General features: G+C 40.9%; 1 protein-coding gene across 1 annotated transcript in view; it reads right to left on the bottom strand.

Annotated features, from left to right (window-relative positions):
* Positions 1-14,431, bottom strand: part of TOPAZ1 (testis and ovary specific TOPAZ 1) — a 37,611-nt gene that overhangs the window by 3,992 nt on the left and 19,188 nt on the right. The window contains exons 8-15 of the mRNA XM_060281054.1: positions 14,280-14,431; positions 12,014-12,106; positions 10,161-10,267; positions 8,467-8,533; positions 5,173-5,347; positions 3,898-3,998; positions 2,166-2,331; positions 1,052-1,216 (exon numbers count right to left, since the gene is read on the bottom strand). Coding sequence (XP_060137037.1) covers positions 1,052-1,216; positions 2,166-2,331; positions 3,898-3,998; positions 5,173-5,347; positions 8,467-8,533; positions 10,161-10,267; positions 12,014-12,106; positions 14,280-14,431 — 1,026 coding nt within the window. The remainder of the gene's footprint in view (positions 1-1,051; positions 1,217-2,165; positions 2,332-3,897; positions 3,999-5,172; positions 5,348-8,466; positions 8,534-10,160; positions 10,268-12,013; positions 12,107-14,279) is intronic.

The following is a 14,431-nucleotide window of genomic DNA, read 5'->3' as shown; positions in this document are numbered from 1 at the left end:
CTTTGAGACTCCTTCGGGTAGTGATAAAGTGGGATATCAAATCCAAACTCTTCTTCTTCTTCTTCTTCTTCTTCTTCTTCTTCTTCTTCTTCTTCTTCTTCTTCTTCTTCTTCTTCTTCTTCTTCTTCCTCTTCCTCTGCGGCTTTCCAGCAACTGACATTCAAGGAATTTTAACTCTAATCTCCACACTGCAAGTCTACAAAGGGTTCCAACACTGCTATATGCCAAGAAATAATCCACCTCAGTAAATCTGTTCTCATTCCAATCTCATCTAAAATTGGCCCACCATCTCTTGGCATCATTTTCAGGAGTACACATGTCCAGCTTGTTGCTCCTCTGATCATCTCTATCCACAGTGTTTACCTCATTCATTTCCTGACACCCAAGGCCTCCCTTTACACTTCCTTTGCCTCTACCCTGCAAGCATCAAGGTATTGCAGCTTTAAAGTTCTGTTGGCAGATTAAGAATATATTGCAAAGGACAGGCAGGTCAGATCCCCAGCAAAGACTACTTTCATGACTTAAGGTAGGAGGACTTGTTTCTGGAGGAGCCTTCTTGAAGGCTGACCAATAAGCTTTAGCGCCCCCCCCCCCCCCGATTTCAAAGGAGAACCAACCCAATGCAGACTGCCTGCACTCTAAGAAGGCAGGGAACAAATGCTTTATATATATATATATATATATATAATCTGAATGGCAGTGATGATGCAACATGGTATCTACCTAGATACATACTGTTGCCAAGTGTATCCTGCTTTGTAGATTCCTGAAAGGTCTTACCAAAACATAAACAAAAACACCTTGTGTGTTTCTTAATTCTATAGACCTCAAAATAGAAGACAGGATAAAAAACAGAAAGAAGCGGTTGTTTTAAACTGAACAGTTGCTCTCCTTTCAAGAAGAGAATGGAAGGAAAACCTTTCTTATGAAATGAGCAATCTGTATCAAGCACTTGCAGCATAAAATACCAATTTATCCTAGTTTGCATGAAATCTGATTAAAAGCCAATAGATGCTTACTAGCTATTGAGAATGGAATTATAAACACTTACTACAAGAATTCTGGAAGCCTGGTAGATTTTGCAAGACTTCAAATGCTTCTCCATAACGGCTCTTTGCAATGCATTCAGATGCTATTACATATAGCAGGTTATGTCGCTTGAGGACATCCATTCGATCACAAGGCCATGTTGGAGTACTTATTATCCATTCCGACTCTAGAGAGATTAATACTGGTATTTTAAAAGCGATTAAAATGAGGCCATGAATGCTGACAAACAAAATATTATAGGGCCTTGTGAAAGATCCCAGGTAACTGCCCACCTTGCATTCAGCTATTTAACAAAGAACTGCTCTCCATGCAGAGCCTGAGGAAAATCATTTTGATGTCCAGTTATGAACTACTGATCATTGTGAATGTCATGGGAATGTTTGGAGGCTGCAAAGACTTGAGTGTTATCTTGGCAGCTTATGTGGAAAACTATCAGTTTGGCCTAGCCTTGTTGACAAGCTTGAGTTCCTGACTGAGACAGAAGCCAGGTGTCCCCAAGGTATTTGCACAGGATGGGAGAGAGAAAGAGAGAGAGAGAAGAGTTTAAAATGTGTGATTGGAGGATATAATGTCATATATCATATATCCCCCTTCCAGAGCAGGTCTATAGGGTTCATTTCCTGGTTGGCTACTGCTAGGAGCAGCTACCCAAAAGTGTCACTTGAAGCACAGCAGCAGGTCAGAGCAGCAGAAGCTGGAGTTAAACACAGACAAGAGCACCAAGGGACCATCTGCACAGCAATGTGCGGCACTGTTATGGAACAGGCCATTAATCTCACAAAATGTTACATAACTAATGAAAGTTGCTCTCCTGAAAACTGCCAGGGAGGTAAGGATTTGACATTTCTGCATTCAGCAAGACATGAAATATGAAGGAGACAAAGTTTTATATGATGGACAGTTCCCCCTGCTTCCTCTATTCTTTATTATTGTCAACATACTTTAATTATTCACCAAGCCTATGTCAGCAAATTCTCCGAAATATGAGTAAATGTCAGCTTGAGACTTCAACCACATATTTTGGCTCTCTCAATTTCCGCTTTTGCTGTAACGTAGGACAGAACCTACACGTGTCATTTTAAGCCCTGCTTATTTCTGTTAATAAAGAAGTGTACCTCTCAATACCCATAATGCTCCATCTAGGCTCCTGCACTTGAGAAATATTTCCACAGCAACATTAACAATGTGGCACCGTGATGCCAATCTCTCCTGACCAAGAAGTCCTTTCAAAAAAGTGAAATGTATCTTTAAGGCATGAAGCGTATCCAGAACCTTCTTGGCCTATGATACAAAGGAGGAAAGCAGCGTAGATAATTACCACAGTACATATCAGTTTTTCATCTCAGAATACTTGTTCATGCATGACACTGTATATTCCTAAGCACGAGGGTGTGTGTGTTCTTTTTTGTTCTTAGCTAGCAACACTGATAAGTATGAAAAAAATGAGCATGGAAAGGAGTGGTAGCTTTTACCTGTGATAAACTCATTTCTGCTGTGATAGGATGACACCCTCATTTGGGTTGCTCCTCCCACTTGCTTCTTTTTGGATCAGTCAGGACAAAGGACTGAAGGTTGGCTGCTGCCTCCCACAAAGGGAGCCTTGAAGCCTAATTGTTTCAGCCCTAGTCTAGTGGGAGGAGCAATCTGAACAAGGACATTATCCTCCATCACAGGAAAATACAGTATTGGTTCAGCCAAAGCACAATACACAAGCATATTGAGCTGCACTCCCTTCATACAAGGAATTGTTTTCTGCTTATGAATTTAATTCAAGATTAAAAGGCACCAATATTTTTATACCTGTATGGTTTGCAATTTCAGCTTAGGGGTCCAAAAAGGCAAATTGCTTTGTTGGTATGTGTTCAATGATTGCCAAAACCACTTTGAACTTATAAAAGTGAGTATGTAGTATACCAAGCATTACCCTGGCTCCTGAGCATTTACATGAATAATTTGGCTGGAAATTTCCAATATTATTTATATAAATACATATGCCTCAAGAGGAGAGCAAACATCAGGCAAGTGAGACCCTTTTAAAAGCAAATCGCCAAGTCCATTTGTCGCAGCGGGAAAACCTTGCCACATATACAACCAATTAACCAAGTTTAGCAAATGAAACTATTTTTAAATTTGGCATGTCCTCCACATAACCCTTAATAACCATGATGTACAGGGAATTAAAGAAACACTGCCTCCCCTAAATCCATATTCCAGTTCCCAAGAATGTGTATGCCTCTGAAAACAAGGTAATTTAGAACTATATATAAAACTCCCAAGCATTCACAGATGCTGTTTAAAATTGCTGATCAATTTATAATTAAATCTATCCCCACTCAGAAAACACTCACTTAAAGGCACTGTTTCTGCCAAAGTACTGTACTTCTTATGCTGTCTCGCTTATATATCTTGTGCATGATCAGGCAAAGTTAAGTACTTTTAAAATCCCACTGACTTAAGTAGGATAAGTAAGCACTTTCCCACTGAAAAGAGTGAGACTTAAATTTAAATACAGCAATGCAATAACCACAATAATCATTTGAAGCATTACAACTTGTTTTGGTCTTCTTCTAAATTGCCTCTAAAAGTTTGCCAATGTCATCCATCTAATTGAATTTTAGAGATTCAAAGTTGGCAGAAGCAAACTAGAATAATCTTAGGAATGTGGGAATCATTATTGTTAGTAATTAATTATGAGTAAAGGAACAGTAACCCCCCCCCACTGCCAAGGTGTGCAATAATTTCTAAATTAAATATCTCCAAAACCATGCTGCCATGGTCATGTGTTACTTGCATGCTCATGTAATATGTGATTAGACACACAAGAATGCCCTGTAAGAAGCCAAGTACCTTTGGCCACTGCTGTACTTTGTAATATGAAAACATAGCACCGATACCAATCCTTCCCAATAAAGTTGTATCTGTTGCATTGTGACAAGCATCAGCCTTAACTAGAAAAGAAAAAACACACATGTTGCTTTAGATTTCTTGAAATTAAGTTTTTAAAAGAAGGAACTAGTTAAATGATTACCCATTCCCATATGTGCCAATGTGACATTCATTATGTGAAGTAAATAATCTGAATTATTTCCTATGAAAACAGCTTTTTTAAAGACATACAATAAATGTAGGATTAGCAGGCTTCCATCTTCAACATGCTTACTAGGTGGCATGTCTCATTGGACACAGTGGGACTACTGAGTTAGTATGCAGACTTTTGCCATGGGTAGGCAAACTAAGGCCTGGAGGTCAGATGCGGTCCAATCGCCTTATAAATCTGGCCTGCGGAATCAGCGTGTTTTTACGTAAGTAGAATGTGTCCTTCTATTTAAAATGCATCTCTGGGTTATTTGTGGGGCATAGGAATTTGTTCACCCCCCCAAAAAAAATAGTCTGGCCCCCCCTTAAGGTCTGAGAGACAGTGGACCGGCCCCCTGCTGAAAAAGTTTGCTGACCCCTGATTATGCTGTAACTGTTTTGAAGGGTGACAAGTAGGGTGGGAGAAAATGGCACCACCACACCACATATGACCCATTTAAGGGCCAGGAAACCAACACCATCAGTATGGAGCCAGTTGGCTGGTTCAGATACCATGTTAAAATCTAATTCAAGGATGGGGAACCTCAGACCTTGGGCCAAATGCAGCCCTTCAGAACCTTCCCCAGGCCACACCCTTTGCACGCCAAGTATTTTTTTGCACCCTTTGCACCCTGGCTGCAATGTCTCCTGGAACTCTGATGGCTCTTATTTATCTGGATGGAGGACAAGTGCGAGTAGAAACTAGTTTACTGCCCCACCCCGATATTTGTTGCTCCACCCACTATTAGAGATAAACAACTACCTGACATTTAGAAAACATCTGAAGGCAGCCCTGTTTAGGGAAGTTTTTAATGTGTGACTTCTGTGGATGCACTTTTTAAAGATGTCTCCATGCCTGTGAACTTCCTCCAAAATCTCATTGGGTTGGTTTGCCTGTGAAATATTTGTGGTGGTACTGCACTTGGAAGAGGACTTGGGGGTGATAGTGCTTGCTGAAATGATATTTTGGTGAAGCACCCCCAACTTTTATTAAAGTTCCCTTTGCATGTGACTCCAGAATAATGGGCAATACTGTACAAATTTTACCTGCAACTGCAAATTCACAAAAAGGAACGCCTGGTCTCTCTTCTGTCACTGAATCGGTCAGGATATTAGCAATGCATAATGAGTACTTTTCAAGGTCACCAAAATTTTCACATCCACTTCTCACATTAACATATAAAGTTCCCAGTTTGGCCCAGTCACTTTTTTCTTTGCAATGCTGTTCAAAAAGTAATAAAATGCAAATAGAATTATTCATAATTTGATATGATCTCAAAACAGTAAACTTAATAAGCATTTGAATTTTTTGTTTTAAAACTGGAAGTTTTATCTCACTTTAGTAACTTGGGATTTGTTTGTAACTTTGTCACTGGGAAACTACAGTAAATTCTGTAAGATCTTTCACAACCAAAGCATTCAAAACAGTTATTGTACAAAGAACTGAAAGATAAGTCTTCCAATTATTCTTCAATGCAAAATGCAATCCAATTTTCAAATAGGAAAATATATAATATTATCAAAAATGTACTGCCTTAAGCAGCTGACAAATACTTTACATTTTGTTTAACAGTAGCTTCATAGGGACAAACAAAGATGCTGAATACAAAGATGTTTGGGTTTCTATTTAGCTTTTAAACATATACAAAATGCAGCAATGTAGGTTGCAATCTACCTCAGGCTAGGCTGTGCTACTTGTTCCCCTTCAGTGGGTTTTCCAATGAAAACCTTGGATGCAGGTGCACCCACAAGTTTTCTCTCCAGCAAAAAGCTGCCAAAAAGTCAAGTTTTCATCATGTGCAAGCCTAATACCATTCACATTTAGTACTTCCAAAAGCAGCTACCATCAGGACTGATTTCTCCAGGGAAGGATCTTCTTGGACAGGACTTATTAAAAACTAAGATCAAGACAGTGCTACACTGAATATGCCAGCAAGTTTGGAAAACTCAGCAGCGGCCAGAGGATTGGAGAAGATCAGTCTACATCCCAATCCCAAAGAAGGGCAGTGCCAAAGAATGCTCCAACTACCGCACAACTGCGCTCATTTCACACACTAGCAAGGTTATGCTTAAAATTCTACAAGGCAGGCTTAAGCAGTATGTGGACCGAGAACTCCCAGAAGTGCAAGCTGGATTTCGAAGGGGCAGAGGAACCAGAGACCAAATTGAAAACATGCGCTGGATTATGGAGAAAGCTAGAGAGTTCCAGAAAAACATCTACTTCTGCTTCATTGACTACGCAAAAGCTTTTGACTGTGTCGACCACAGCAAACTATGGTAAGTTCTTAAAGAAATGGGAGTGCCGGATCATCTCATCTGTCTCCTGAGAAATCTCTATGTGGGACAAGAAGCTACAGTTAGAACTGGACATGGAATAACTGATTGGTTCAAAATTGGGAAAGGAGTACGACAAGGCTGTATATTGTCTCCCTGTTTATTTAACTTACAGTGGTGCCTCGACGTACAAATTTAATCCGTTCCGAAGGCACCTTCGTAGGTTGAAAAATTCATAAGTCAAAAAACCCCATTGGAAACATGATTTCCCATAGGAATGCATTGGAAATGGAAAAATTCGTAAGTTGAAGCAACCCTATCTAAAAATTCGTAAGTCGAAAAATCCCTATCTAAAACCGCCGCGGTTTCCTTTCGGATGTCGAGACATTCATAATCACGCAGCCATTAGCCCCATTCGTAAGTCGAAAAGTCCCTATCTAAAACCACCGCGGTTTCCTTTCGGATGTCGAGACATTCATAATCACACGGCCATTAGCCCCATTCGTAAGTCAAAAAATTCGGCTGTCGAGTCGTTCGTAAGTCGAGGTACCACTGTATATGCTGAATTCATCATGAGAAAGGCTGGACTGGATGAATCCCAACCCCAAGCCGGAATTAAGATTGCTAGAAGAAATATCAACAACCTCAGATATGCTGATGACACAACCTTGATGGCAGAAAGTGAGGAGGAATTAAAGAACCTTTTAATGAGGGTGAAAGAGGAGAGCGCAAAATATGGTCTGAAGCTCAACATCAAAAAAACTAAGATCATGGCCACTGGTCCCATCACCTCCTGGCAAATAGAAGGGGAAGAAATGGAGGCAGTCACGAAATTAGAAGACGCCTACTTCTTGGGAGAAAAGCAGTGACAAACCTAGACAGCATCTTAAAAAGCAGAGACATCACCTTGCCGACAAAGGTCCGTATAGTTAAAGCTATGGTTTTCCCAGTAGTGATGTATGGAAGTGAGAGCTGGACCATAAAGAAGGCTGATGCTTTTGAATTATGGTGCTGGAGGAGACTCTTGAGAGTCCCATGGACTGCGAGAAGATCAAACCTATCCATTCTTAAGGAAATCAGCCCTGAGTGCTCACTGGAAGGACAGATCCTGAAGCTGAGGCTCCAATACTTTGACCACCTCATAAGAAGAAAAGACTCTCTGGAAAAGACCCTGATGTTGGGAAAGATGGAGGGCACAAGGAGAAGGGGACCACAGAGGATGAGGTGGTTGGACAGTGTTCTCGAAGCTACCAACATGAGTTTAACCAAACTGTGGGAGGTAGTGGAAGACAGGAGTGCCTGGCATGCTCTGTTCCATGGGGTCATGAAGAGTCGGACACAACTAAACAACAACAAGATCAACAGATGACTTTCTGTTCCAATTAAAAAGAGGATGAACGAGATGCAGTGCCATGAAGTCACCAGACACATTTGGCTGGCACACTGTATAAACATTTGAGTCAAGCTTTCTGAGAAGCAACTATGGTTGGTTGGAAGGAAGGATGGAAGGAAAAAGAAAGAAAGAATACCCAAAGACGATAGTGTAGAGGTCAGGTGAATTGCAACTGCTAGCTGTGAGTAATGATGAAGCAATTAATCTTCAAGCTTTTCACATTGACAGTAAAAGAGAAAGTTGCAAGTACACATGGCCATATAGACTTTTTATACAAACTGATCTTAATTCCTATCCTGAGCATGAAACTAAGCCTATTCTGCACCTTGCTCATGAGTGCTGGCAACTGCATTCAGAATACTTAATACTTCAATGTGATGTATGAGAATGAAGATTGAGGGACATTTAAGCAGGCTTTAGCAGTCCAGGTCCCTAAGTCTCCCACCACCCCATTTATTTCTCCTTTTAGAAGGGAAAGTTATTTCCTCCATATTTTTTTGAATACTAAACCACCAAGAAGAAATATGCCATTCAAGCATTTAGCACCCCAGTCACCATGTGATATATACAGAAGCAGGGTCTACTGATTCCAAGGTATCTCTCTTCCATTTGATTTGATTAGTATTGAGATGTCCTCCCAAGCTTGATTTTAAAACAATGAGTATATACTGTACCTGAAATTCTGCAATTGCTGAATCCAAGTCACAAACGCTAGCCTTATGGAAATGTCTTGCCTGAAATCTAAGGAACAACAGTTATCTGCTTTTGATAAAGCTTAAATTTGGAGTTAACAGAAAAAGCAACAAGTGACTTTCTAAAAAATTATCTTTTGCTGCACTTATACTCCCCCCCCCCCCCCCCGGCCACAAAGCATACACTCTGCAATCAAAATATGATCCAGTTTTTTTTATCTGCTGCATGGCATGGGTAGTATTATGGAGGTCAAGGGAAGCAACTGCAGCATACAACAAAAGTGTGCACCTGGATACTTCATAGTGTTGTTTTTGTGGTTCAGTGTGGATATCTTTGTGTTCCTTCCAGGCCTATGATGCTGTACATGTGAGGTTAGAATGTGTGAGAGTAAACCTGCTGGACCAATCAAACCATTTCTTAAGTTAAGATAATTGCCTTAGCTACCCAGTTAATTACTGGTACATGTCCAAAGAGGTTGCCCTTTTCCCATAGACACAAATGTGTGGGTCTTTTCCCACCTCACCTTGCTGTATGCTACATCACCCTAGGGCAGAGAACAATAGGCAAAGGGGGGGGAAGGCCGTGTGTGAGAGTGCTTGGGCCCCTGCTGGACCCGGAGCTATGTCCTGGGGTTCTGCCTCAGAACCTAATGGGGAGGCAAGTTCTGTTGGAATGTTAATACTGCTCACATTACCCTAACAGCATCTCCCTCCAGCTTCCCCATTCTCCTACCTGTTGTGGCCTCAGATTTTGTCCCTACAGCCTAATTAATTACCTCTTTCTACTCCTAAATTCACCCAACAACTCTGTATACTTACTGGGGATTGTGGTAAGCATAATCCAGCTCATTAATTACCTAGTTGGTTTCGCTCCAATTCCTCCTTCCTCTCTCCACAGGCTCCAACAGAAAGTTCAAGACCCAGTTCAGAGACAATGACCATGGTTTGTTTATTAGATGGAATATTAGCATTATGCACTGTAATGAAGGACTTCCAGGGTTTCTTAAACCGTAGCTTCTCTCTTGCTTTCAAACTGGGAAACTGGTTTAACTAGGATCTGATCCTGGTTTCATATCCTAGCTTGTACTCTAAGGCCATACTACAGTTCCCAGGTTTGGATATAAAGAGGAACAATGGTTTAATAAACTGAGACCTAATTGTGGAGCATCAGAGAAAGGAGGAAGGACATAAGCAAGTTTTTATTTTGGGTTTGATAAACCATACTTTATTAGACCAAGATTGTTATGGCTGAACCAGACATAAAAGTTCAGAAACGGGAGATCTTTATCACATTGTATGTACTCATTTGAAAGTGATATTGCCAAACTTCATTCTTCATTTTTGTTCATCCTAAGTAAACTCCATGGACATAAAAAAATGAGAAGCTTTGAAAAGAAAGAGAGAGTTTCCAAGGCATGCTCTGGTTCATGGGGTCACAGAGAGTCAAACACGACTAAGACGACTAAACAACAACAAAACAAAGCATAAGAGCCCTCAATGGCAGCTTCCAAAATAAAAAATAAAATAAAATCAATAATATAACCCCATATTTAATATTGTCATCTTGTTGAGACCGAAAAATAGTTTATAAAATGCGTAGACTGGCATTTTATGGCACCAGTAGTTGAGAAAATATATTTTAGATTTAATATAGATTGCATAAGAGAAGAACATACCTGGACAAAAAAATAGCTTGTTCCTGACTGGAAACTTGTAGTTGGTTTAGGAATGTGGTGATGCAGCCAACGTGTTCGTCTTTAAAAACCATTCCACCATCACAAAGCTATGACAGGAAGGAAATAAACCCCAAAGCACCAAAAACCTGAATATCACTGAAGACTTCCTAAGCAATTCTTTGTTTACAAAGTTCTGTACAAGTGATTAACAATAGACAGTTAAGTAATACACCTATGTATAAAGCAGTGTTGGGCAACTGGCTTTCAAAATCCCGCTGCAAGTGATCAGTTCTGTTATCTGGCATGAGTGATCTAGCCCTACTGTATGCAGCCCTCAACAGCAAAGAGGTTGCCAATCTCTAGTATAAATCCTTATATGACATATGCTCTGGGGATAAGGGAAAACTGGTGGAAGAATTCTATAGCTAAATGGATTTTGGAGGTAACAGCTTTCCCAACCTCCAGCCAAATTCTGTCTAATTCACAGTTGCACTGTAAAAGGTAAAGGGGCCCATGACCATCAGGTCCAGTCGTGTCCGACTCTGGGGTTGTGGCGCTCATCTCGCTCTATAGGCCGAGGGAGCCGGCGTTTGTCCGCAGACAGCTTCCGGGTCATGTGGCCAGCATGACAAAGCTGCTTCTGGTGAACTAGAGCAGCACACGGAAATGCCGTTTACCTTCCCGCTGGAGCGGTCCCTATTTATCTACTTGCACTTTGATGTGCTTTTGAACTGCTAGGTGGGCAGGAGCTGGGACCAAGCAACAGGAGCTCACCCCGTTGCAGGGATTCGAACTGCCGACCTTCTGATCAGCAAGCCCTAGACTCTGTGGTTTAATCCACAGCGGCACCTGGGTCCTCCAGCCAAATTCTGTCTAATTCACAGTTGCACTGACTCATAGGTAATGCAAATTATACTATTCCTATGGTAAAGCCAAGGCTTATCGTAACATGAAGCAGTCACTTCAGGCAACAGATTTTAATTTGGATGCCAATTTTGCGCCTCCTGCTAGCAGACCTCTGTGTTATGTAAGAAGGGTGCAAATTTTGATTCCCCCCCCCTTTGAGGTATAAAATGTCTAAGGTTAGTGCTAGTACTGACAGGATTGAGTCTTCTAAATACTATGATGTTATAGCCTTTGCAGAGGACTATAGAAGAAGCTAGTACATGACAGCAGCTTATGATCATGTAAAGGGATGACCCAGAATTCTATAAAGCTGTCCAAATTCTCCAAATCTTATACCAATTTACAGTACAAAAATCAGCTGCAATCCTCCATGCTCCCATTATATTAAAAAACAACAACAACAACCCAACTTCCTCCCTTGTATTCAAGAAAGCATCTTTCCAAACATACAAAGTTCTTAATATTACAGGAACATAAACACCTTCATGGCGTTTGTAACTTTAGTCAGTTTTAATCATCTGAACAAACCTCCCAGTGAACTTAAGTTATGTAAACAGTAATGTAACAAATAAATGGGAATTATATATGCCACCTCGAGCTCATTGGAGAAAAAAGGTGGAATATAAATGCAGCAAACAAACAATAGCTTAGTATATTATCTACAAGGCTGATACTATTTCTTGGCTTAAGTTTTTAATTCTATGTGTATTGACTGTGGATGGTAGAATTTATTTTCAATAAATATGCTCTATGTCCATATAACTTTCCTCTGGAGTTTTTTTTAAAAGGGTTAACCTTTGGACCCACAATCTTCAGCATGAAAAAGCATAAAATCTAATAAAAATGAACATAATTTATGAGCTTTATAAGATGTGTAGAAGAAGCAGATAAATTTATGCAGAAGGCAGAATGACATTTAAGATAGAATCAAATAATCAAAGTCATACCTTACAAGATATGTCAATTAACTCAGGCACTAAGACTCTTAGTTTCATGGACGCCACTTGTTCAAAGACATTGAGGAGAATGTCTACAGTTGGCTAAACAAAAATGCCTCAACATTAGAGCTAAATACATTAGCTGTAATTAACAAAACTTCAAGGAACAATTTCAATCTGAAACAAAACACCTGACTCTCGTATAGATGGCTTCCAACAGTTAATCATTACTCCATGGCATGAGGTTGCCACTTCTGAGCGACTGGGATACTGTACCTGTGCAGTATCACCTGTCCTGGTGAACCTCAAGCATTGGACAGGCAATGTGGTGGTGGTGTGGGAAGTTAAATTCTCTGTGGTGACCGCCATGATTTATACTGCATTTGTGATATTCTATTATGTTCTTACTATTTATTGTTTGTAAGCTGCTTTGCGATTCACCTGAATGAAAAGTGGCACAGAAATCTAATAAATGCGTCCAATCAGGTTGTAGGACTTCCACCCTGAGGTGCATCTTGCATCATCACTATATGCTTTTTCATGATTGGTCAAGAGGTGCCTCTTTTACTCAGGTCTTTGGCTGACAGCTGTCTTACTCCTCCTGCATTAAAGGTAAAGGGTAAAGGGACCCCTGACCATTAGGTCCAGTCGTGACCGACTCTGGGGTTGCGGCGCTCATCTTGCTCTATTGGCCAAGGGAGCCGGTGTACAGCTTCCAGGTCATGTGGCCAGCATGACAAAGCTGCTTCTGGCAAACCAGAGCAGCACACGGAAACGCCGTTTACCTTCCCGCCAGAGCGGTACCTATTTATCTACTTGCACTTTGATGTGCTTTCGAACTGCTAGGTGGGCAGGAGCTGGGACCAAGCAACGGGAGCTCACCCCGTCACGGGGATTTGAACCGCTGACCTTCTGATCAGCAAGCCCTAGGCTCTGAGGTAACCCACAGCGCCACCCGCTGTGCATAACTGTTCTGTTAACTTGGTCATGGCTTGTTTTGCAGTTTTATGTTGTTTGTGGTTTAATGTAACTTGGCTATTTTTGTGATCATTTGGTGAATGGTGAGTTATAAGTTAGTTAAGTTAGTTAGTTATTATCTGCCTGACCCTACCAGGTTTTCAGATACAGTCAGTACTATTCTGGTGTGGGACCCCATCCATATGAAAGCAACCACCATGCTGCCAGGCAAGGGGTTAAATTGCATTCTATGTTTATCTATTTTTAAATGGCGATGGTCACAATGCAGAGCAGTATAAATCAGAGAAAAGTGTGCTGAGAGTTTTGAAAAATCTGCTATGCAGGGAGTGCGGAAGCACCTATTTGTGTGCACATACAATAGGGTTTTTTTGTTCTTGCAATGTGTAAAGTCCAATGGTCATAATCCAATGGAGCCACTTATGCATGTGAACACTTGGAACCCATTCAGTGCCATTTCTGGAGTTTTAAATGTCTTAACTTTCACAGAAGGTGAAAGCAAAGCACTGGTTGTCTATTTGCCAGGGATAAATGCAGTTATGGGCACACAACCTCTTGCTATGCTCCCAGTTGTCTCAATTCAGTCCTATATTTGTAAAAGTTTTAGTCTAAAGTAATGTTCAAAATCGGGGCTCGTCTTATACATGGATAGTGCAGAGGGGGGAATGGGCGATTGGTTGCAGCCACAACCAGGAGTTTGTCAGCAGCGATTGGGTGGGTGACTGGTAGCTGTGGCAAGGGCTGCTGCTGCGCCAATTGGGCAGACGGTTCTCTGCTTCTGTGACGCGGGCGATTGGCAGCGTTTGTCAGTCTGGTGAGTGATTTTCGGCATTCCTCCCCCCAAAAAGTTCAACAACTCTGGGCAACCCTCCCCAGAAAAACCTCAACAACTCTGGGCCATCTCCCCCCATTTTCTTAAATTGGAGCCCCCAAAAACAGGGGGCATCAATTGCACAGCAATTTTCCTGCCTTTTTGATGGGTTCACACCACAGCCACTCACGTGATGAGTCAGGTACTGCACTTCCCTGGGCATTTAAAGGCTGTCTCTCCTCCCTGTCCCACTTTAACATTTTTGGCTCTTGTAGATTTTTAAAACTTATCTTATGATTTCCAAATTAATAGCTCAGAACCAAAACCCAAGTAAACAAAATTGAAAGCTTATTAAGATAAACACATGACGTCATTATACCATGAGTAAGAAGACCTTTTAAGCTGCAGTTGTATACCCATTTACTCAATGGGACTTACTTCTAGGTAGACATGTATAGTCTTCACCATTAAAAATACCAAGCTACTTACCAGTATTTTAATCATTATGCTAGTGCGGAATACATGAAATAATTCTTTCAGCAAACAGCACCGGAGCAAAGATGTTAGCAGGTTATTTAGCATTTGTGAATCCAAGTGCTTTTCAGAAACACCATTTTTGCAGTAGTCTATAAATACTTGGG

Source organism: Zootoca vivipara, chromosome 12, assembly GCF_963506605.1.
Source record: "Zootoca vivipara chromosome 12, rZooViv1.1, whole genome shotgun sequence".
NCBI classification, from domain to species: domain Eukaryota; kingdom Metazoa; phylum Chordata; class Lepidosauria; order Squamata; family Lacertidae; genus Zootoca; species Zootoca vivipara.
This window is presented reverse-complemented; position numbering and strand designations above follow the sequence as displayed.